Source organism: Hyla sarda, chromosome 5 (genome assembly GCF_029499605.1).
Source record: "Hyla sarda isolate aHylSar1 chromosome 5, aHylSar1.hap1, whole genome shotgun sequence".
Lineage (NCBI taxonomy): Eukaryota > Metazoa > Chordata > Amphibia > Anura > Hylidae > Hyla > Hyla sarda.
In genome coordinates, this window is record NC_079193.1 from 302,371,085 (window position 1) to 302,396,753 (window position 25,669).

General features: G+C 45.1%; 1 protein-coding gene across 2 annotated transcripts; it reads left to right on the forward strand.

Moving 5' to 3' along the window:
• The first annotated feature begins 938 nt into the window (after nucleotides 1-938).
• LACTB2 (lactamase beta 2) lies at nucleotides 939-19,992 on the forward strand. Of its 2 annotated transcripts, none has more exons than XM_056522093.1 (7): nucleotides 939-1,127; nucleotides 3,026-3,189; nucleotides 5,914-6,040; nucleotides 15,066-15,244; nucleotides 16,412-16,560; nucleotides 18,939-19,020; nucleotides 19,779-19,992. In XM_056522093.1, the coding sequence occupies exons 1-7, from the start codon at nucleotides 1,003-1,005 to the stop codon at nucleotides 19,820-19,822; spliced, it is 870 nt and encodes a 289-aa protein (XP_056378068.1). In that variant the 5' UTR covers nucleotides 939-1,002; the 3' UTR covers nucleotides 19,823-19,992. The 2 variants fall into 2 exon arrangements, with proteins under 2 accessions (XP_056378068.1, XP_056378069.1); XM_056522094.1 differs by lacking the exon at nucleotides 939-1,127 and adding an exon at nucleotides 2,409-2,881.
• The last annotated feature ends 5,677 nt before the right edge of the window (nucleotides 19,993-25,669 follow it).

Consider the following 25,669-nt stretch of genomic DNA (forward strand, 5'->3'; position numbering starts at 1 on the left):
TTAGGGTAGGGTCACACACACACAGTGCATATGTTGAATTTGATGCTGTGAGAAATCTGCCGGAAGCAGCAGACGGACAGTGCTTTCCCTGTTGCAGCCCTGTGTGTGCAGTAAGGGTTGAAGCCGTCCGCATGTCACAGTTACGTCATTGCGCTTGACCGGCCTCCGCACCTCACCGCACACACAGGGCTGCAGCGGGGAAATGCCCTTTGGGGGAGATTTATCAAAACCTGTCCAGAGGAAAAGTTGCCCATAGCAACCAATCAGATCGCTTCTTTCATTTTTAACAAGGCCTCTGCAAAATGAAAGAAGCAAGCTGATTGGTTGCACCGTATTCGTGTCTGCTTATAGCGCATATGCAGCAGATTTCCCGCAGATTTCTCACAGCATCAAATACACTGTGTGTGTGACCCTACCCATAAGGGGTTAACCCACCTCATAGTGAACAATAGTGACAAGCCCTAAAAACATTTGTTTTTGCTCATATGCGCAAGAAATATATTTATAAAAGGGGAGTTTATTAAAAAGAAAACAAAAAAAAAACTTTTCACAAACAGCTCCCTGTCTGTTCGCAGGCGGTGTCTGGTATTGCAGCTTATTATGGAGCGGGCACAGCCCATTGCCATGTTTGGCGCGTACTTTTTTTTTTCTAATCATGGACGACACATGAGGGAGATATACAAGGTCGCAGGCAGTTGCCCAGAGCATCAGGTCTCAAGGGCCGATTTTTTCTAAATGAAAGGTGAAATCTGATAGGTTGCTATGGGCAACTGCACCACTCTACAAGTTCCCATAAATCTAAGTAGCACGACAGCCATATTGTAGTCATGAAACTCCAGTCACCTTTACGATCCATAGGGCAACCCGTAGATTAGAAGGAGGAACTATCACCCAGATCCCGGGCAGGGGAGAACAGCACCTCCCAGAGGTATCACGTGACTATACAGGTCACATGACTGCTCGACGTCAGAGGAATGTGTAGTTACCATATTGGAATCCAGGATGGCGCTGTCCTTTCTGCCCCGGGTCGAGCAGTTGTCCTCCCGGGTGATCCGGGTGCTGGGCTGTAACCCGGGGCCCATGACGTTACAGGGTACCAACACCTACCTGGTGGGCACCGGCCGGAGGTGGGTAGGGATCGGTGAGCACAGCGCCTTTAGCGGTTGTCTTTAGTATGGCAGGAACGTTACAGGTGCGGAAATGCTGGGACTTGTAGTGCTGTGACTGCTTACATTGTAGGCTGAGATCATTGTCAAAAATAACGCAGAGTGTGTATTGTATGCATAGACCGCTAATACTGGGCTTTGGTCTGTGCATTATAGTCTTTATTGTGCAGTGTCCAATGAGGGTACAGCTGTTGCAAAACTACAACTCCCAGCATGCCCGGACAGCCTTCGGCTGTCCGGGCAGGCTGGGAGTTGTAGTTTTGCAACAGCTGGAGGCACCCTGGCTAGGAAACTGTATTTTAGTGAATACCTTGTAATAGAGAGCAGTGTAAGGTAGAGCCCTGCACAGGACTGGTTTTCCAATCCCGCCTGCTCCTGCTAACATAGGAATGTAGTTACTAGGGTGCAATGCTCTGCACATACTCCCCATGTATAGCAGTACTCCCATAGGGTATGCAGACTGCAGAGCATTGCGCCCTAGGGTCTTCTACAGACACTGGTGTGCAATGCGCTGCAGTCTGCACATACATTTCCCCCTTTGTGTGTATAGCAGTGTGTGTATGTACATTCCTATACAGGTGGGGGTATGTGCAGACTGCAGAGCATTGCACCCTAGGGTCTTCTACAGACACTGGTGTGCAATGCGCTGCAGTCTGCACATACATTTCCCCCTCCGTGTGTATAGCAGTGTGTGTATGTACATTCCTATACAGGTGGGGGTATGTGCAGACTGCAGAGCATTGCACTCTAGGGTCTTCTACAGACACTGCTGTGCAATGCGCTGCAGTCTGCACATACATTTCCCCCTCCGTGTGTATAGCAGTGTGTGTATGTACATTCCTATACAGGTGGGGGGTATGTGCAGACTGTAGAGCATTGCACCACAGTGTCTGTAGAAGACCCTAGGGTGCAATGCTCTGCAGTGTACTTACCCCCATGTGCATAGCAGTGCAGAGGCCCTGGCTGGGAGGATTACCAAGATGCAGTCACTTACATACCCAGCCGGGCCGCAGCATGGGCACAGGGCACTTTGTGTCCCTGTGTGTGAACATTGGTGGTGGCAGCTCTCTGACCTACCGGGCTGGCAGGAGAAGATGGAGAGAGTACAATACACGATACTCCAGGCAGGCTGAACTCAGTGGGCTCCACAAAATGGCTTTGGCGGCAGAGGGACGAGACAGTACTGGGAGGGGCACTGTGAGTGACTTTGAGACAGTCACTGTCTCTTTTCGAGTTATATTGAGGCTGTTGCTGGATTTTGCAGGACCCGCAGGCATAGTGCCGGACCCCCCGCCCATAGCAGCCTCCTGACCGCTCGCAGGTTTTGGGTTGGGTCACGCGGATTCCCAATGCCAATGCAGGCCTCTAGTGTAAGGGCACTATAACAGACCAGAAAGGAGGGGCTGCGGACATAAGCACCGTCCCATTGACAAACAGTACTTCTCTGGAAGATCCCACCAGAAGACTTAACACCTTTGCTGGAATCCACATCCTTTTCGGACGTTCTGCTGTGGATCATCCAAAGAGGATTTGGATTCCAGCGAAGGTTGCGCATGTGTACTGAACAGCAGAATTACCATTGAAATCCATGGGAGGCTGCTGCAAGGAGGAATCTGCATGGAATATCATTGTGGATTTTCTGCACATACACTCCATAGTGTAAACCGGGCCTTAATGGTTATATTCACACACGTTTTCCTTAATAACTTCAATAGGTAAGTCAACATCTGTAACATGTTTGCAGAAAATCTTCAGCGTATCCGCCATGAGTTTATATTTCTTATGATATTTAAATATTTTTTATAGTAATCCTTTAACTGACTGTAAGGTTACTATGTAAATGCTCTTTATCCATTCAGGAGGATACTGATAGACACAGGAGAGCCCGCAATACCAGAATATATCAACAACCTGAAGCAAGTTCTGAATGAATCCCAAACTACAATCCAGGAAATAATCGTCACCCATTGGCACCATGACCACTCGGGGGGCATTAGTGATATATGCAGGGATATCCCAACTGGTAAGCTACATCCCAGAAGGTGTTAGTATTGATAGAAATTATACATGTACTGTATATACTCTTGCAAAACTTCAACTCCCACAATGACAAGACAGCTGTTGGCTGTCCAGACATGCTGGGAGTTGTAGTTTTGCATCAGCTGGAGGTCCACAGTTTGGAGACCACTGCTGTGTATTCTCAAAGGTGCCACCATAGGCCCAAAGCTGTTATATGGATATCTACTGATCCAATATTGTGTGGTGTCCCGGCACCGTATTTCATACTGTGCCTTGGTTATTAGTCCCCAAAGTCAGAGTCCCTAGGACTATCGGGATTCGCTTCCTTAAGAAGCACCTAGTCACCCCTTAGTAATTTCATATTTATGAATATTATCATTGTAGATGTGTATATAGTTTTACTCACTTGTTTTAGCGCCGCAGGACCTGCGGGTCATGTGACATGTTGAAGGACCTTAGGTGGTTCTTAAGTCACGTGTTCACCCATAATGCCATGTAACGGTGAGTGACAGTTGGCTCAGCCCCTGCCCATATAAGGGAGCTGCAGCCATTAATCGCTCTCTTGTTCCTGCGCTGCCAAGCAAGCAGCATCATCTCTCTTCTCTCTTGGGTTGCTGGCATTGAACGAGGTAGGACCTCCGCAACTTTCAAGTACGTTTACTAGGCCAAAGCCTTGCGGCCTCGGCCTACATCACAGCGGTGTTAGATATTTAGTTCCCCGCTACCCTCCGCAAGATCACTGGACCTAAACGCACCCCTAAATCCAGCGGATCTGTGCAACGGAATCTTTCCTAAAGCTAAACTGAGCTTACCTGATCTCAACCAACTGTCAATCGCTGCTCAAATATAAATGGACTTTGTTCATGGACTTCTATCGCTATTGTCTGCTTCAGAAAATCGTCAGTAAAAGTTCCTGCAAGTTTCAGTTGACAGTGGTTGTGGACAATCCATTTATTTCGCATTCACCTATCGCTCTTGGGAAGGGTGGCGATAGGCCCTAGCAACATTACAGTATTTAACCCTCACCCTGGTGTCACGAGTGACAAGGGTTAACAGCGCCCTTTTATTATCCAGAACAGCAACACCCCAACTACCCTACACCCTCAGAAGGCTATACCACAAAGTACGCTACCACAATTGTATTCTTTCTTTTCCTTATTAAAGGGGTACTCCGCTGCTCAGCGTTTGGAACAAACTGTTCCGAACACAGGAGCCGGCGCCGGGAGCATGTGACGTCATAGCCCCGCCCCCTCCTGATGTCACACCCCGACCGTCACGCCCCCTCCCATAGACTTGCATTGAGGGGGCGGGATGTGACATTAGGGGGCGGGGCTATGAAGTCACAATCTCCCAGCTCCAGCGTTCGGAACAGTTTGTTCCAAATGCTGAGCAGCGGAGTACCCCTTTAAATCAGGTGTATTAAAAGGTTTTTCAGTGTTAGGTTAATAAAGTGTATTCATTTTATAATTTAAGGTTATGCAACTTCCTGATATACTTTATGGGGGAGATTTACCAAAACCTGTCCAGAGAAAAAGTTGTCCAGTTGCCCATAGCAACCAATCAGGTCGCTTCTTTCATTTTTACCAAGGCCTCTGGAAAATGAAAGACGCGATCTGATTGGTTGCTATGGGCAACTGGACAACTTTTCCTTTGCACAGGTTTTGATAAATCTCCCCCTATGTGTAAGGGTAGATCACACAGCGTATTTTTCCAAGGGATACCATCAAATTTCCACATTTATTGCCTGTACCTTACTATCCCAATCAATGGGGCTAATATGTGCCCTGGTTTTCAATGTGCTTTCCGTACGGAATACGTGTGAATATTTGGCATGTCCCTTATCAAATCTAGAGATGAGCGAACTTACAGTAAATTCGATTCGTCACAAACTTCTCGGCTCGGCAGTTGATTAGTTATCCTGTGTAAATTAGTTCAGCTTTCAGTCCTAGGAGACTCTTTCCTAGGAATGTATCCACCTTTTCCAGCCCACCGGAGCACCTGAAAGCTGAACTAATTTATGCAGGATAAGTCATCAACTGCCGAGCCGAGAAGTTCGTGACAAATCGAATTTACTGTAAGTTTGCTCATCTCTAATCAAATCCACTAAAAATAAAAGTGCACCACAGGGCACTTTAGACACATATTTAGGTGTGTAATGCACACTCCCACACTAAAATATGCAACAGAAAGCACAGTGGGAACATAGCCTTAAATCCTCGCAGTGATCAAGATTTCTGCTTGCTGTCGGAGAATAAAAATATAAAGTATTTTCGGTATCTTTTAAAAATATAATAGAGGCTAGAACCTGGCTTTGGTGTCCCCTCCCATGCTTACTATGATGATGTCACATACATTGGTCACATGATGCTGCAACCAGTCCCATGCGCAGCAGCATCACCTGAGCATTGTACTTGACGTCATCACAGCAGAGGTGGAATTATGGGAGAGTGAGGTATGGTGTGCAATTAAAATAAAATAAATAAAGGCTTATGTATCCGAGCCAGCTGTGACCATGACGGTTTTCAGCCTCTGAATATAATCAATTAATGGCTCCACTCACTGACAGCAAACACAGAAAAATGGGCAGGGTTTGGTATACATAGTATGATACGTATATTATAAAATGTATAAGCCTTATTTCCATAAAACTGCAACCCCCTTTTACATATGTGTCGCAGTTTACAATTGTGAATAATTTTAGTTATAATGGATTATCTCATTTCTAAAGGCTCAGACTTCGGTATTAGCAAACTTCCCCGCAACCCACATAAAGAAGAGGTCATTGGGGCAGGAGAGCAAAAGTACACATACCTTAAAGATGGAGATGTGATAACTACGGAGGGAGCAACCTTGAGGTAAGAACACGGGCTACACATGTAGCAGATCTGTCAGAATAAGGCATTGACTGATGGTTTAGACAAGGAAGCTGAGTGTATTCTTAGTGCCTGTGCCAGAATTAGTGTGAATACTTCTCCAGTGTTTCACACTTTTGCTTTTTAAAGAGTATCTATCATTTTAAGAAATTTCTGCCAAATCATTGTGAGACCCTCGCCAGTCGCTAAAACGCTTAGCTATGAAACCCGGCTCCTTTGTATCTGCTTTAGTCTCCCCAGAGCCTAGAAAGTGGTGTACTGAGATATAGAAAGTGTATGATATTCCATAAATCTGTACACATGACTTTCTGCAAACCAGAAATAAATGGGCAATTTCTGACATCGCAATGTTGTCAGAAATTTGTTGAAATAAGTAAATGCTTAAAACATACCTGTCAGATCTCACAATAAAGATATGTTACCATGACCATGTACATCTCATTTTTGTGCCTCTATCACCTAAATTTATTTTTAAAATCCCTCTTTCTCGGTCGCCTACATTGGGGGACACAGGAACTGTAGATCTATACTGCTTGTCCACTAGGAGGCTGACACTAGGCAAAAAAGATGTCTGCTCCTCCCAGCAGGATATACCTGCCCACTGACTCTGAGCTAATCAGTTTTAGCTTGTCAGTAGGAGGCAGACCCAGGTCTGTTCTAGTAAGCTCCAGTTAGCTTTTCTCTCTTTTTTTTCATAGGTTGGGATGAAAGGAGCATGGGGCTGCTTGGTCTCCCACTTGCGAGGTAGGGGCACAACAAATAAGGTATGTACCGTTAACCCCTCCCGCCAACGGTCAGTTTCAGGTGGTCAACCCTGGGTCTGGGTCCCCCTCAGGCCCCTGCTCGCTTTACCTTTTGCGGTCTGGCATGATGCAGCGTAGCCCCATACTGGCTCCTGTATGTCGGACATGGTGGACAGCCTAGTGTCAGCTGTCAGAGACACATTTCACTTGAAGGACCCTGGAACTTTCGAGGCAGTTCTGGAAGTCTCCTTCCGCAGGGCAAGACACCCTCCCCAGGTCTGAATTTGATGAACTGGATGCGGTATGGAAGCACCCTGTGAAGCAGTTCCAGGGCTCTAAGAAGCTTCGAGACCTTTTTCCATTCACTCAGGACCTGGTCTCTAAATGGACCTCTCCACCTACGGTGGATCCCCGGTGTCCCGTTTGTCAAAGTCTACCACTTTGCCACTGGCAGACGCAGCTTTGTTTAAGGATCCTTCCGACAAATGCATTGAGAACCTCGCCAAGTTTGCCTATGAGGTGGCTGGCTCTATGCTTTTACCGGCGTTTGCCTCTACCTGGGTGTCTAAGGCTCTCTCGGCTTGGGCTTCCCAACTTCGCCAGGGTTTACTTTCTGGGTCCTCGCCTGATGACCTAGCTGACCTGGCACATCAAATGCCGGTGACTACCGTTGCTCAGCAGCCTTGGAATCAGCCCACTGTGCGGCATTCGCTTCCAGCAACCTGGTGGCTCTGTGTTGGGCCATGTGGCTCAAGGCATGGAACGTGGACGCGCTTCCAAGCGCTCTCTTACGGTACTCCCTTTCTCAGTAGCCTGGCTCTTTAGTAAGCGGCTGGATGAAATAATTTCAGAAGCCACGGGCGGCAAAAGCTTTTTGTTGCCACAAAATCGTCCTAGGCGTACTGGTTTACGCCGTTAGGTCTCTTCCTTTCATCCATTTCGGTTCGCCTCGACCCGAACGGACAAGCCCTCGGCTTCTCTGGACCGGAAGGTGCCTTCCTATAAATCTCGAGCTCCCTGGAAGTCTGTTGCCCGGTTGGGCCATTTAAGCCCGGTACCTTTTAAGCCTTCCTCTGCCTGAAAGGGCACCCCCATCCTGGGCTCCTCTTCGGGTGGGTGGTCGTCTGTGCCTTTTCTTGGACATATGGGAGGCACGAGTTTCAGATGCCTGGGTCAGGGATGTTGTTTCCAACGGTTACCGGATAGAGTTTTGTTCTTTTCCCCGGAATCGTTTTTTTTCCCCAGTGCCTCCCTCCGAGGTCCCCTGCTCTGGCTGTGGCGTTTCAGTCCATTCTCCACAACCTGCTGTCCCAAGGCATGATTGTGCCAGTTCCTCCTCAGGAGCATTTTTCAGGATTTTACTCCAATCTTTTTGTTGTCCCCAAAAAGGAAGGCAAGGTTCGTCCTGTCCTGGATCTCAAACTGCTCAATCGCCACCTGCGTGTGCGACATTTCCGCATGGAATCTCTGAGATCATTAATTGCATCCATGGACCCGGGCGAGTTTCTGTCCTCTGTGAACACTCAGGATACTTACCTACATGTCCCCATCTGCCCGTCTCATCAGCGTTTCCCACGGTTTCCAGTTCCTGCCGGTGACTTTCATTTCGTGGCTCTGCCCTTCAGGCTGGCCACGGCCCCTCGGGTCTTCACCAAGATCCTCGCAGCAGTTATTGCCATCCTCCGCTTTCGGGTAGTTTCTGTGCTTCCTTACCTGGACGACCTGATGGTCAAGGCTCCCTCCTGGTCGGAGCACCTGGAAAGCCTCCACATCACTCTCCAAACCTTGGAGCGTTTCGGCTGGATTGTCAATGGAGCCAAGTCCAATCTTTCTCCCTCCCAGTTCCTGGTTTTCCTGGGACTCCACTTCGACACCGCAGCGGCCAGGATTCGGCTTCCAGCAGACAAGAGACGTGCGTTGAGTGCGGAAGTTAGTCTCCTCCGCCACATGACTCCAGTCTCGATCAGAACCTGCATGATGGTACTGGGCAGGATGGAGGCTGCTCCATGGAGGCTGTTCCATTTGCCCAGTTCAGGTATCATCCCCTGCAACTGGCCATCCTGCCCCAATGGGACAAGTCTCCCCTATCCCATCACTCCATCCAGCTGTCCCTTTGAGTTTCACTCCCTGCTGGTGGCTTCAGTCCCCTCCTCTCTGGGAGGGTCGTTCCTTCCTCCCCCTCCAGTGGCGGGTCTTGACGACCGATGCCAGTCTCCTGGGCTGGACAGGAGTGTACTAGGACATGACTGTCCAATGCCGTTGGTCCTCCCGGGAGTCCCGTCTCCTGATCAACATTCTGGAACTGAGGGCGATTTTCCTATGCCTTCGGCATTGGGAGTCACTTCTTCGGTCGTTTCCTGTCAGAGTCCAGACGGACAACGCCACAGCCGTGGCATACATAAATCACCAGGAGGGCACTCACAGTGCCTTGGCGATGGCGGAAGCAGACAGGATTCCTTCCTGGGCAGAGTGCCACGTTCCCTCAATTTCGGCCGTCCACATTCCGGGCGTGGACAATTGGGAGGCAGACTTTCTCAGTCGCACCACAGCCTATTCCAGGGAGTAGTCTCTTCATCCAGAGGTGTTCGCAGTGATATGTACCCGCTGGGGGACTTCGGACGTGGACCTGTTTGCGTCCCGCCGGAACCATCAAGTTCCTCGCTTTGTAGCCAGATCCCGGGACCCTCTGGCACTTGCCATGGATGCGCTCGTGAACCCTTGGACCAACTTCTCCCTTCCGTATCTCTTCCCATTGCTTCATCTTCTCTTCTTCCCAGGGTGATGCTGAAGGCGGAAGGCATCTCCGCGATTCTCATAGCCCCGGATTGGCTGCCTTGCGCATGGTACACGGACGTCGTTCACCTCCTCGCGGACGCTCCCATGCATCTTCCCGATCTTCTCTCTGGGCCCCCTTTGCCACCCGAATTCACTTCTGCGGCATTTAACGGCATTGTGGTTGAATTCGCGGTGTTGAAGGCCAAAGTTTGTTTGTTTTTCCGGCCCAAGTCATTCGCACAATGCTTGACGCCCGGAAGACCTCTTTGGCTAGGATTTATCATTCTACCTGGCGGGCTTATTTTCGCTGGTGGGAGGCCCAGTCTCTGTCTCCCACAGTTTTTTTTTTTTTTTCTCTCCCTAACCAGTTTGGAAACGCATCTGGCACTCAGTTCCTTGAAGGGTCAAGTGTCCACGCTCTCTATACTTTTCCAACGGCCCTTGGCGTCTGACTCTGCACCTTTTTTGCAAGGGGTGGCCAACCAGGCTCCTCCTTACAGATCCCCCACTCCTCCCTGGGACCGGAATTTGGTGCTGTCCACCTTGCAGGGCTCTCCCTTTGAACCTCTTTTCGAAGTCATTCTTCGTTTCCTTTCTTGGAAGGTAGCCTTCCTCGTGGCCATTACCTCTATTCGGAGGGTCTCAGAGTTGGTGGCCCTTTCATGCTGTTCTCCCTTTCTGATCCTTCACCAGGATAAAGTGGTACTCCCTCCGGTCCCCTCCTTTCTGCCGAAGGTGGTTTCCTCCTTCGCTGTTTTTGTTTCCCGAAGGACGGCGTAAGGGGCTTCCTGCTTCTAAGGCGACCATCTCCAGGTGGATCCAGTCGGCCATTTCGGAGGCATATCGCTGTAAGGGGAAGGTCCCACCCTTTCGAGTTACTGCTCACTCTATCCGCTCTGTGGGGGCCTCATGGGTGGTCCAGAACAGGGCTTCTGCTATGCAGGTGTGCAAGGCGGCCACTTGGTCATCTATGCACGCTTTTGCATCTTCCGATGCAGGGCTTGGTCGCAAGGCGGCGGTGGCTCAGTCCTCCTCCTGACTTCCTCTTGCTGGGATTTTGTTTTTCCCACCCCAGGAACTGCTTTAGGACGTCCCACGGTTCCTGTGCCCCCCAATGTAGGCGACCTAGAAAAGTAGATTTTTTTTTTTATTTTTTTTTAATACTTACTGTAAAATCCATTTCTCGGAGCCTCATTTGGGGACACAGCACCCACCCATCAGCAGCTGTTGTTTTTCAGGTTTTGGTTGGCTGTCTCTCGTGAGGGTCTCGGTTGTATTTTTTATCTGGGTTGTTCCTTGGACAATGTTGGCTCTCTTTTGGCTCTCTCCTACTGCTTTGGGACTAAACTAATTAGCTCGGTGCCAGTGGTTGGGTATATTCTGCTGGGAGGAGCCAACTTCTGTTGTCTAGTGTCACCCTCGTAGTGGACAAGCAGCATATACCCACGGTTCCTGTGTCCCCCAATGAGGCTCCGAGAATTTTTTTTTACATTTTTTACAGTAAGTATAAAAAAATCTACTTTTCCATTAGATCACAGTGTTAAAAATCCTCTCAGGTCAAGGCAACGTATTTCTCCTTGTGATGGGAGGTGATTTGTGTGTCTGCTCATGCAGCCTTCTCCATGGGTCATCTCTTGTCTATGACTCATGGACAAGCTGATGCTGCTGCAGGACTGGTTAGTGTCTCAGTAGGTATGGGGACCTCTAGCGGTGGGATTTTCGGCAGCCGCTTTCTTTATCCTCTTTTTTTTAAATAACCTTGTTACAAAAGGTCTTTAATTTCAATCTGTAACAACATATAAAAGTTTTTGGATCTGACAGTGCCCATTTAAATATGAGGTATTTAATAAATATCTTTGTGGCACAGAGCTCATGCCTTGCACAGACATAGATCACTTGATTTTTAGCCAATAAACACGATTATGTTGTTTTTATATAACATGGTGTTAGAAGGGAGACATTCACTTTAAGTAGGCTGTACACTTTCAACAAACTTTTCATACATCAGTAGAGTACAAGAAAACTAACACCTCCTAAAATTTAAAGGAGTATTCTGGCATACAAAAACGTATCCCCTATCCTAAGGATGGGGATAAGTGTCAGATTGCGGGGGGTCCGACTGCTGGGCGCCTCTGCCATCTCCTGTATAAGGTCCTGGCTCTCATCCTGAATGGGGCTTGTTGTTCCACCACACAAAGCAGCAGCCGATATGCCCTCTCAATGCAACTCTGTGGGAGAGCTGTAGGTTTCTGAGTGCTGAGGGGGCATGTCGGCCGCCGCTTGGTGCGGATGTTCAGGATGAGAGCCAGGGCCCCATACAGGAGATCGTGGGGGGCAGTCGGACCCCCTGCGATCTGATATGTTTTTGTGTCCTGGAGTACCGCTTTAACCTCTAATAATCATTAAAATATTAGCGCATTAGATCACCCAAAATAATAAAAAATAAATAAACAAAAGAAACAATGGGTACATAATGTCGTCACTGTGAATATCCATTGGCAACCGATAGCAAATGATATCAATATCATAAAATACTCTAGGGAGGCCCTCAATCACCACTATCTTTTCCTTATCCCCTGGGAAAAGATGTCCTCCATGCTGTTGCCACATCTGAGGGGGTGCTATAGAGATATAGGGGAGTGTGTGTATTTAGTGTATGGAAGACATAGCAGGTAGCCTCCATACACTAGCTCAGAGACAACTGAAACTTGAAAATGGAGCCTTTAGAGGGAGACACTGCCATATACATGTTATAGCAAGAGATGGTGCCAGTATAGCAAGCAAAGGCAATAAATAGTGATATATACATACATACAGTCATGATCGTAAATGTTGGCACCCCTGAATTTTTCAAGAAAATGAAGTATTTCTCACAGAAAAGGATTACAGTAACACATCCTTTGATATACACATGTTTATTCCCTTAATGTGTATTGGAACTAAACCAAAAAGAGGGGAAAAAAGCAAATTGGACATAATATCACACCAAACCACTAAAATGGTCTGGACAAAATTATTGGCACCCTTTCAAAATTGTGGAAAAATAAGATTGTTTCAAGCATGTGATGCTCCTTTAAACTCACCTGGGGCAAGTAACAGGTGTGGACAATATAAAAATCACACCAGAAAGCAGATAAAAACTAGAGAAGTTCACTTAGTCTTTACATTGGGTATCTGTGTGTGCCATACTAAGCATGGACAACAGAAACATGAGAAGAGAACTGTCTGAGGACTTGGGAACCAAAATTGTGGAAAAATATCAATTCTCAAGGTTACAAGTCCATCTCCAGAGATCTAGATTTGCCTTTGTCCACAGTGCGCAACATTATCAAGAAGTTTGCAACCCATGGGACTGTAGCTAATCTCCCTGGGCATGAACAGAAGAGAAAAATTGATGAAAGGTGTAAATGCAGGATAGTCCGGATGTTGGATAAGCAGCCCCAAACAAGTTCCAAAGATAGTCCTGCTGTCCTGCATGCTCAAGGAGCATCAGTGTCAGCACGAACTATCTGTCGACATGTAAATTAAATGAAACTCTATGCCAGGAGACCCAGGAGGACCCCACCGCTGACACAGAGACATAAAAAAGCAAGACAAGATTTTGCCAGAATGAACTTGAGTAAGCCAAATTCCTTCTGGGAAAACATCTTGTGGACAGATGAGACCAAGATAGAGCTTTTTGGTAAAGCACATCATTCTACTGTTTACCGAAAATGGAATGAGGCCTACAATGAAATATGGTGGAGGTTCAATGATGTTTTGGGGTTGTTTTGCTGCCGCTGACACTGGGTGCCTTGAATGTGTGCAAGGCATCATGAAATCTAAGGATTACCAATGGATTTTGGGTTGCACTGTACATCCCAGTGTCAGAAAGCTGGGTTTGCGTCCCAGATCTTGGGTCTTCCAGCAGGACAATGACCCCAAACATACGTCAAAAAGCACCCAGAAATGGGTGTCCAGATCTAAATCCCATTGAACACCTGTGGAGAGATCATAAAATAGCTTTTGGGAAAAGGCACCCTTCCTATAAGAGAGACCTGGAGCAGTTTGCAAAGGAAGAGTGGTCCAACCTTCCGGCTGAGAGGTGTAAGAAGCTTATTGATGGTTATAGGAAGTGACTGATTTCAGTTTTTTTTTCCAAAGGGTGTGCAACCAAATATTAAGTAAAGGGTGCCAATAATTTTGTCCAGCCCATTTTTGGAGTTTGGTGTGACATTATGTCCAATTTGCTTTTTTTCCTCCCTTTTTTTGGTTTAGTTCCAATACACATAAAGGGAATAAACATGTGTATAGCAAAACATGTGTTACTGCAATCCTTTTCTGTGGGAAATGCTTCATTTTCTTGAAAAATTTCAGGGGTGCCAACATTTTCGGCCATGACAGTATTATTATATTTTTTATTATTTATTTTCTGTTTGCAATACAAGCAAATAACACAATCTCCCAATACAGTGGGATGCAAACCAAGAATTAGGAACAGTATCAATAAACCGACCGTACCAATACACAGGGACCCACTATTAGGGCAATAAAATAAAACAAAAAAAGGCTCACAGTAGAAAATAAAAATAGGAGAGAGGAGAAAAAAAGGAAAGGGGATAAGAGTGTGTGTGCGTGTGTGAGGGGGGGGATGTAGAAAGGTGTTTTTAATAAAAGGAGGAGAAGAAAAACACGGGATCGCAATTGGTAACACATGGAACACACAAGACAAGGACAACACCCACATCAGGGACGGGGGTTATTATCCTGCATTATCAACACAGGTATGGCTTAAATAGGCTTACTGCACCGTGTGTACAGCTTCAGAAGCCTATTTTAGGTGACAGTTGCACTTTTTAATTTATCCCAACACTCATCACACATACACATGGATGTCTGATCCTTTATTTACTGGTGGTAAGTGGAACTAAATAATTAGCCTATTATGATGATCGGTATATTAGATTTTAATTAAAGAGCATAAGCTCCATTTATTGCACTGATGAGGGTAATTTGTTTTGTGCTTATAGTATAGTTCCTGTAAAAATGTTGCTTATTGGGGAGGAAATACAGACTAAAGCTATGAGAATTCAGCATACTAGAAACCAAACATGGAAACCAATAAGCTTCATACATCCATACTGGTCAATGGGCCCCACTTTTGACCTGATAACCATTTGCAGCACACTTTTGTTTTGAAAGAGCTTAAAGGGGTACTCCGGCCCGAAGACATCTTATCGCGTAAAGGATAGGGGATAAGATGTCTGATCGCCGAGGTCCCGCTGCTGAGGACCCCCGCAATCTCTCATGCAGCACCCACCTGTCTCAGCTGCACGGTGCGACGATAGCTCCGTGTCTGAAGACTCTCAACCACGGCACCGGAGTATCGGGATGTCACGACTCCGCCCCCTTTTAAAATAATCCTGGAAGCTTGATCTGTATATCAGCACTAACAAAGCCCATTCACTTTTACAGATGTAATGATGCTTATGTTTCTGTGTTGTATTTAGAGTTCTGTTCACACCTGGACATACAGATGATCACATGGCTCTGGTTTTAGTGGAAGAAAATGCCATCTTCTCTGGGGACTGCATACTTGGAGAAGGAACCGCTGTGTTTGAGGAGTTGTACGATTACATGAAATCTTTAGAAAAGCTCCTTGATGTAAAAGCTGACAAAATTTACCCAGGTTAGTATTTTAGTACAGTGGTCCCTCAACATACGATGGTAATCCGTTCCAAATGGACCATCGTTTTGTTGAAACCATCATATGGACAGTGTATAGGACAGTGGTATACAACCTGCAGACCTCCAGATGTTGCAAAACTACAACACCCAGCATGCCCGGACAGCCGTTGGCTGTCCGGGCATGCTGGGAGTTGTAGTTTTGCAACATCTGGAGGTCCGCAGGTTGAAGACCACTGGTATAGGAAGTTGTACTCACGTGTCCCCGCCGCTCCGGACCGTCACCGCTGCCCTGGATGTCGCCGCGTCCCCGGGGTGTCCCCGATGCTCCGGCAAGGCCTCTGCTTCCTCGGCATCCTCGCTCTCCGTCGCCGCCATCACGTCGCTACGCACGCCGCTCCTATTGGATGACGGGACGGCGTGCACAGCGACGTGATGACGACGATGGAAAGCGCCGACGATGCAGGGGATCCCGAATAGGACGCTCCGGAGCTCCGAGGACAGGTAAGTGATCGTCAGCGGACCACATGGGGCACTGTAAACTGCTATCCGGTGGCAGCTGAAGCAGTCTGCGCTGCCGGATAGCCGTTTATGCGATGGCCCCGACATACAAAAGCATCGTATGTTGATGCTGCCTTCAACATGCCATGGCCTCTGAGAGGTCATTGTATGCTGAAATTATCGTATGTCGGGGCCATCGTAGGTCGGGGGGGGGGGGGGGTCACTGTATTTTCTTCCTGAACTGTGGATTTGTAACTTATCTATTTGTCCCTACATGTCCTGCTGGAGAGGGGAAAAAATTGATAAAAAAAAAAAACATATGCTCACCTAACCCTGCTTCCTCACAGCTCTTGTTCAGCTCCGCCTAGTCCCCACCCGCAGCAGGATATGAATTTTACAAAACCACTTTAAATTCTGTCAGTCATTTCTTTCTCATTCGAGAGAAAGATGATGCAGAATTTAGCTCATAGCTTGTTATAGTAACTTTTGACTTTACATGTCACTAGTCCATGAATAATCCTATTAGTAAAAATTTGTGAAGAACATCTTGGAAACACTCACATTCTGGACATAGGTTTTTAGTCCTTTGTTAGGTCCCTTATTGTGTTTACATTTGTTACATTTCTGATATTTAATTATGCGACTATGTTTCCACTTTTTTACCCTTCAGGTCATGGCCCTGTTGTTGAAGGTGCAAGAGCCAAAATTCAGGAGTATATTTTTCATAGACAAGCTCGAGAACAGCAAATTCTTCAAGCTTTGCAAGAGAATTCTGGAACATTTTTGACTGCTATGGAACTTGTTAAAATTGTATACAAGGTATGTGAGAACATCTCTGCTAAGTCCTGAAGCTCCCGAGCTGCATAGAGGTAACAGTGCAGGTTGTCATTTCTAGCTATTATATAGGTTTTTAGCTCATCTGCCTTACACAGGAATCAAGCCTTTTTTTTTTAAAGGCATTTTCCAGGAATTTTAATTTATGATCCTCAGGATAGGCCATCAATCACTGATGGGTGGAGGTCTGACTCCCAGCATCCCGACAATCAGCTGTTTGTCAGAGCTGTGGTCCCAGCATATACCGAAAACAGAGCAGGAACAGGACAGCTCCATACATTGTGTAGTGGCTGTGCAGAGTTACTGCAGTTCAGCTCACTTTCCCCTCAAAAGAGACTGAAATTCATTGCTCTACCTTCACCTGTCAGGGCTCTTTAATCAAAGGCACCCATATGGACATAGTTGGTTTATCTGTACACCCTCAGGAAGATTTCCTGTTCTATATACAAGTGAGGGCATGTGGACCCTGCCAGTGCTCTTTAGTGGCTCAGAAGGCTCCCTTGTTCCCCTGACTTTATAAAAGAGTTTGAACAGTTGAAAGGCACCATACATAAAGAAGTATTCTGGTATAGAAAACTTTATTCCAATTGTATATTTGCAGTATTAAGTAAAAAGCGTCAATATATAGCAAATAAAGGAGTTTTCTGGGCAAATACAATACTGGTGGATACGTCTTCCTGTGCAATAAAGCTATAAAATCTGACATACTTAAAGAGGTACTTCTATTAAAAAATCTTAAGCTTTCCAGTACTAATCAGCTGCTGTATGCTCCACAGGAGGTTGAGTAGATCTTTTCAGTCTGACCACAGTGCTCTCTGCTGACACCTCTGTCAATGTCAGGAACTGTCCAGAATTGGAGAGGTTTGCTATGGGGATTTTCTCCTACTCTGGACAGTTCCTGACATGGACAGAGGTGTCAGCAGAGAGCACTGTGGTCAGACAGAAAAGAACAACTCCATTTCCTCTAAAGCACACAGCAACTGATAAGTACTGGAAGGATTAAGATTTTTTAATAGAATGAATTTACAAATCTTTTTAACTTTCTGGAGCCAGTTGATATGGAAAAATAGTTTTTCACCGGAGTACCCCTTTAACTCCCCCCGCTGCCTTTATCAGATTTTCCAGTCCTGCTGCTATCCTGTTCTTCGTTGTTACATTTTGCTCCCACACACACTGCTGTGCTGTGATTGGATGCACATCATAGGAAGGAGAGAAAACAGGACTGGGACTGGAAGATCTGACAGCTGCAGCGGGGAGGTAAGTATGCTGGCTTTTATTGTTTTACCACACATTGTTTTACCGGGCATATTGACCAATATTACATATGCTTGGAACAGCACTTTAAATTGTCACTCCAAAGATGCCACTCCATATGCTCTCCACTGTTCAGCTTCAAATGTTGCTACTCATGCCTGGTTGCCCACCGTTGCACAGAACTTGAAGGGCTTCTTGCGGTTGCTGCTTCGGCAACGCAACCACCCAACATGAGCAGTATCATCGCTGGCTGAGGCGTGACAACGCTGTTGAGCTGCAGTATGACACATCAGGACCGGGTGTTTTCCGAGCCCAACATGTCACGCTGCTGCTCAGAAAAATGATGGCATCGGGGGAGAGGTTTTTTTTTTTTTTTTTTCAAATTAAATGTTTTACTTGCAAGTCAAAACAAATACAAACAAATACGTCAGTCACAAATGGGCTGTTCATAAACAGTATGGCAATGGTACGTATAGAGATTCCAAATCGGTAGTGCGAGACAATACGTATGATAACACATGGAAAACTGGACTGTAGCACAGTAGGGACGGATAGGTAAAGTCAATAGGTGACTGCAAACAGAAGTCTCAAATGTTTTATGTGGCAGCCCTGGTATAAAACGAAAGGGAAAGAAATGTGTGCGGTAGGTACTCAGAATATAACATATTAAGGAAAAAAGTACACCCATGAGGAGAGTAATATTATCAGCCTTCACGGTCATGGTGCGTTCTCCAATAACAAAGAACAATCAGGTATCGGTGTACAGGCAAGTAGGATTGAGTAGAGATAGTGGGGTGAGATGAGATGGGGGGGGAGGGGGTAGTACTGGAAAAGAAAGGAGAGAGAGAGGAGAAGGAATAGTTAGAGGTAAGAAAGTCAGGAAGACTCTTTCAGAGGTTTATTTTTTATATCCCACACAATGGGCCAGACAACCCATTTAATCATTAAACAAGATTACATGTTGTTATTTGTTAAAAAAAATTTAGAAAAAATGAACTATCAAGAATGAATGTGTGCCATACATGTAGGCTCTGTATAAACTCCATATGACTTCTCATACTTTTTATTGAGCTTTATAAAATGTGTTCCTAATGTGGTTATTCCTATAGGATACTCCAGAGTATTTGCATGCAGCTGCAGAATTCAACTTAACTCATCATTTACACAAACTAAAGAAGGAAGGAAAAATAAGTAAGTTTTTAATACTTAAGTGTTCTGAATACTGGCGTTAGACTTTTTCCGAATGCCTATTGTTTTTGTAGGCCTTTCCATTGTAGCTTTTCTTTATATTTGGAGTTTTCATGTTGGGAAATAAAGCTGGCCATACATTTTAAATAGCGATCGTCCTTAGTCAGATGCTTATTTATCTAATAGCTATATCTCCTGACCCCCCCCCCCCCCCCTCCCATACACATGCATCCTGGCTCAGGAGAAGGTAGAAAGCTGCTGGCAGACTCCTATGGCAGCAGCTTCTCTCTCCATCAACTACAATCCGACATGCCCGCCTTTTCTCTCGGCAGTCAGGGCAGAGAAGGGAGGCCTTCATACATATTAGATGGTCAGCCCATTCTGCCATGGTCTGGCCAACTTTACAGTTTATGACTAGATTAAATCTCCAAAATAGTCCTTTCTATTGAATAGTTTTTTTGGGTTTACTACATTAATTTTAGGCTCTCCCTTCATATGCCATCCATGAGATGCTGCCACATTACCATGCTGCTGTCACAGTGGGAACAGTATGCTGTGGGTGCTGTGCAGTGTTTGCTTTACATCAGACAGTCTTGGTGCTCTGGGCCGGTGTTATCACAATGTGCTGCACCGCCTTTCACCCCGGATGCGACTCATGATAACTGTTGGATGAACAATCATTCACCTAGTTATTAATCCTAAATTATCTCTTTTGTAGATTAATAGGAGATTTCATTATCTGTTCAACTATTTCATTGCAGTACAAGAACAGTCACCAAGTATCAGATGGAAAAGTCAATTATAAGGAAGCAGCAAAGGAGTCTTGACTAAATCTATAGAATGCATCACTGAAATGAACTCGCCCGGAATATCTCGTAGATGTTCACAGAACTTTTAAAAGAGAATGTAATTTAGTTAATTGTATTTACTGATAGCAGTATGTGTTGTTAATTTTCTAATAAAAAAAAAACTACATGGTAATGTTGTTATTTAAAGATAGTTATCCAGGATTAGTATAGAGCTGCAACGATTAATCGATTAAAATTGATTAAATTCGATAACGGGATTCGTTGTCGAATAATCGCCCGATTTGTTGTCCGCGGCTGCAGTGAATGAATTAATGAAGCTGACTTGTCCCGCATGTAGGCATCATTCATTCACCGCCGCCGCCCGACATGTCCCTGCTGCTGCTCTACTCTTAGCGAAATTAGCGCAGCATCGGGACATGTCTATTCTTTGCTGCTCATCTCTGTACCCGACGGAGAGGAGCAGCAGAGAATAGACATGTCCCGGCGGCGCGCTAATTGCGCTAGAAGTAGAGCAGCAGCAGGGACATGTCGGGCGGTGTCAGTGAATGGAAGTATCGGGCCAATACTAGCAAATTGCATGATATCTGTGATTCGTTCAGTGTCCCCGATACCAAAACCGATACCTGCTTCTCCCGTCCACATCCCGTCCCATGGAGGAGCATGTGACACACACATCACTCCACCTCCTCCCCCGCGCCCAGCGTAACGCTACAGAGGAAGCAGAGTGATGTGTATGTCACATGCTCCTCCATAGGATGACATTATGTGGACTGGAGAACGGGGCAGAGGACGGCCGCAGGTGAGTGCTGTTTACAAGGGTGGGGGCTGCCGTCTACTGGAGTGGCTGCTACTAATGTCTACATGGGGCCCTGCTGTCTAAAGCGGGGTGGCCCTGCTGTCTAAAGGGGGGAACAAGGGTGCTCTGCACATACCCCCATCTATATAGGAATGTACATGCACTGCTATACACGGGGGGGGGGGGGGGGGGGGTTATGTGCAGACTGCACAGCATTGCACCCTAGGGTCTGTAAAAGCAATGCTCTGCAGTCTGCACATACCCCCATGTGTATAGGGACGCTATATAAAAAAAGCAAAAAAATAATAATGTAAATTAACCGCTCCTCCAATAAAAATTAGCTCCCCCCTTTTTCCTATTGCTATACAAAAAAAGTAAAATAACTTTTTCTTTTACATATTTGATACTACCGCATGGCTAACTGTCTGAACTAGTAAAATATTAGTAAATCATTAACATTTTATTTTAATAGACAGTTACCCATGTGGTAGTATCAAATTTACGCTGGTTTGTGTACAAGATCATTAATAATGACAGCAACTGGCGTAACCCTAAATAAAAAATTGCAGCTGTTTGGTCACATCACATGCCAGAAAATTTTAATATGGCCATTGTACATAATTTTTCAAGTAGAATCAGCTGAACCCCTTTTTTGGTCATTTTGACATTTTCTCCGATTAATCGATGAAATAATCAACAACTAATCGATTATTAAAATAATCGTTAGCTGCAGCCCTAGATTAGTAAAACAATATTTTATCTTTTTAGAAACTGCGCCGCTCTTGTCCTCGTGTTGTGTGTTATTTCAGCTCCGTTCCATTTGAAGTCAATAAATAGAGCTGAGTTGTAGTACCACACACCTATAGATCAAAACCATTATGGACATTTATCAACGGGTTTAGTCAGGTTTTCTTTACTATAATTGTCGCAACTGCGACTGCGCGATTTTTTGTGCGACATTTTGACTGGAAGGCGAGAAAAGCAAGTTTTCCAAAAATTAACTATGTAGTAATAATTTTAAAATGGACTACGGGTAGTCAGGTATTTATTAACTGCGACAATCGCAACAGGGTTAAAAATTGACTAAATTTACTCCAGCTCAAACATGGAGAAGAAAAAGCTACTACCAAAGTAAAAAAGGAAAAATTGCTTACTTGAAAGAAAATTATCAACAGGCTGAAACCAGTTGATAAATAAGTCACACATAAGCAAAAAAAAAGTAAGGAAAAAATACATAAGCAAACATTGATAAATGTCCCTCAATAATCTTTATTATTTTCTACACGAAACAACTCAATTAGGCACCATAGCTCACTTTTTTAAATTGTTTGTGTAGAAAGTAATAAAGCTTATGGGTTTTTTGTATAAGCGAAATAAATTTTTTTTTGGGTCACCCAAAGGGGTGATCTATAGGTGTGTATTATGTAATTTAACCCTCTATATACTGATCTAACAACTAGTGTGAGTTGTAGTACCACACCCAGCATGAGGACAGGTGTGGCGCTGTTTACGATAGTTAACTGCTAGGTCTTTCTAATCCTGGATAATCCCTCTAATGTTGGTTGTCTCTGCTGGATCTCTTTTCAATAGCAATATCTAGAGATAGAGATATTGCTATCGAAAAAGAGATCCAGCAGATCTCAAAACGCGTCTAGCCCCCTCTCATCTTATACAGCAATCTATAACAGCCACATACTGAAGCAAAGATACAGCTACAATCAACTTTATCCACTCCTGGTGCGCACAAAGCAATTTACCTGCACGCCGGCCAGCAGACCTCTCCCTCCCCTGGCTCGCCGGCGCTGACCACTCGCTAAACCCAGGAAGCGACTAGGCGTCCAGGCTGGAGGCCACAGCGGGTCAGTAGAGAGAGCTCCGCGGGACCACGCCAGGACGGGTGAGACAAACTGTCCTGAACTATTACAACTAGTTATGTAGCGACTGCAGGGACTACAAGTATTTCTATAGCTACATAGTAACTACTACACGGACAGTAAGCTCTCCACTGGTATATACCAACATAGACTTGTATGCTACGGACACTTTACATTGAACATTGCCTGCACACTAGAGGATGAACAATACACATTGCGTTATACATACTTTTACATAAAGATTTTATTGTATTTTATCCTTATATATCGATCAAGGGCCCTGCAGATAATGCCATATATATTTATATTTTTAAGATAAATAATACCTTTTTCTTATCTAAATTGCATCTTTTATTTTGGATATCTGACTGAACATTCAATATCATAATACTGCTTATGCTCCTATTAGTGAGTTTATGAAAGACCTGATTTGAGGAAAGTGTCCCCTCTCTTTTAATTGTATATTTATTCTTATTCCATGCAAATATTTATTAAAGAGAACATGTCAAGGGTGGTGTCTAGCTAAGGTGGTGTGCGGAAGCACTGCTTCGGAGCTCCCTCCTGCCGTCTTCCACTTCTGCCTCCATTATAAGGGGTACTCCGCTGCTCTGCGTTTGGAACAAACAGTTTCGAACGCTGGAGCCGGGAGCTTGTGACATAATAGCCCAGCCCCCTCATGACATCACACCCCGCCCCCTCAATGCAAGTCTATGGGAGGGGGCGTGATGGCTGTCACACCCCCTCCCATAGACTTGCATTGAGAGGGTGGGGTGTGATGTCATGAGGGGGCGTGGCTATGATGTCACAAGCTACCGGCTCCAGTGTTCGGAACAGTTTATTCTAAGCGCTGAGCAGCGCAGTACCCCTTTTAAGCCTTGCAATCCCTTGTCAGTCAGCAGGATGATATTGAAAATAGAAGGAACAATCTGCATGTACGTTATCTGCCTGAATCGGTATCTAGTGAGCTCTGGGAAGTTTTGACCACTATCTTCAATGATCTTCTGGACCGTTCTCCTAATACCCACATTAAAATGGACAGAGCTCAAAGAGCGCCACACCTGACCAGTACTGATGACCAGCATCTCTGTGATGTCATCTGTTTTATGCATTTTTATGCTCTTAAGGAAGAAATTATTAGAAACACAAGACAGTTCTCAGAAGATAACATTTAAGGATAGCTGTCATGCCCCTTCCCGTAGGCTTGCATTGAGGGGCGGAGGTGTGACTTCACATGCCGCCGGCCGTGTGGTCGCCGGTAATCAGACCCGTGGACTGAATACAAATGGGGTGTCGCGTGCAAGATCCCGGGGGTCCCCAGCAGCGGGACTCCCGCGATCAGGCATCTTGTCCCCTATCCTTTGGATAGAGGATAAGATGTCTAAGCACCGGAGTACCCCTTTAATGCTATACTTTTTTTCCATTGTAATAAATTTGCAAACATTTCTAAAATTGTGTTTTCACATTCCTACTATAGGGTATTGATCAACTTACTGTTGATGATTTGTACAGAAGGCCTCAACATTCCAAAATGTAACAAAAGTGAAAGGTACTTGCAACGCATGAATGAGCTGATCGCGTTAACCCCTGCAGAAATCGCTTGCCATGTTAAGACATGATTTTATTGGATGTTCTTTCAATAAATAAGGGAGTTAAATGGGAGATCTTCAAATAAACACAGAATAACTATACTGCTAAATGTATTCTCATGTGGAACTAGTATAAATGAATAAAACTAAATAAAAAATGATGTTAAAATCAGGGTACTGCATCTGAGTACTTATTACCAGGTGCTGGCCAGGCCCAATTGTGATGAGGTGAGAGTTCCACAACAATCCCCTGTTGCATTGTGTGGCACCACTGTGACACGTTGAAAGTTCCACAACAATCTCTAGCTGCTGGCTGGGGTCTCATTGTGACATGTTAAGTGTTTCACAACAGTTAATAGTGTCAGTAAAAGTAAAAGACAGGGTTGACTAAATGATATCAGGGGTTTAACCCCTTAAGGACCCAGGCTTTTTCCATTTTTTCATTTTCAATTTTTCCTCCTTAACTTTAAAAAATCATAACTCTTTAAAATTTTCACCTAAAATTCTATATGATGGCTTATTTTTTGCGTCACTAATTCTACTTTGTAATGACATTAGTCATTTTACGGTGAAACGGGAAAAAAAATCAATGTGCGACAAAATTGATGAAAAAACACTTTTGTAAGTTTTGGGGGGCTTCCGTTTTTACGCAGTACATTTTTCGGCAAAAATGATACCATATCTTTATTCTGTAGGTCCATACGGTTAAAATGATACCCTACTTGTATAGGTTTGATTTTGTATCACTTCAGAAATAAATCATGAATACATGCAGGAAAAGTTATACATTTAAAATGGTCATCTTCTGACCCCTATAACTTTTTTATTTTTCTGTGTTCAGGGCGCTATGAGGGCTCATTTTTTGCGCCGTGATCTGAAGTTTTTAGCGGTACCATTTTTGTTCTGATCAGACTTTTTGATCAATTTTTATTCACTTTTTTGTGGTATAAAAAGTGATCAAAAATGCGCTATTTTGGAATTTGGAATTTTTTTGCGCGTACGCCATTGAACGTGCGGTTTTAAAAGTGGTATATTTTTATAATTCGGACATTTACGCACGTGGCGATACCACATATGTTTATTTTTATTTTTATTTACACTGTTATTTTTATTCTTGGAAATGCCGGGTGATTCAAACTTTTATTAGGGGAAGGGATAATTGAAAGGGTTAATGATTTTTTTACACTTTTCTTATGCAATATTATAGCTCCTATAGGGGGCTATAACATTGCATTAACTGATCTTTAACACTGATTGATTCATCTCCATAGGAATGGATCAATCAGTGTTTTCAGCGATTGAATGCTCAAGCCTGGATCTCAGGCTTGAAGCATTCATTCGGCGATCGGACAGCACAGGAGAAGGTAAGAGACCTCCTCCTGTGCTACAGCTGTTCGGGATGCCGCGATTATACCACGGCGATCCCGAACAGCTCCCTGAGCTAACCGGCACTTTTTACTTTCACTTTTAGCCGCGTGGCTCAGCTTTGAGCACGCGGCTAAAGGGTTAATAGCGCGCGGCACCGCGATCAGTGCCGCGCGCTATTAGAGGCGGGTCCCGGCTTCACTATGATGCCGGGCCCACTGC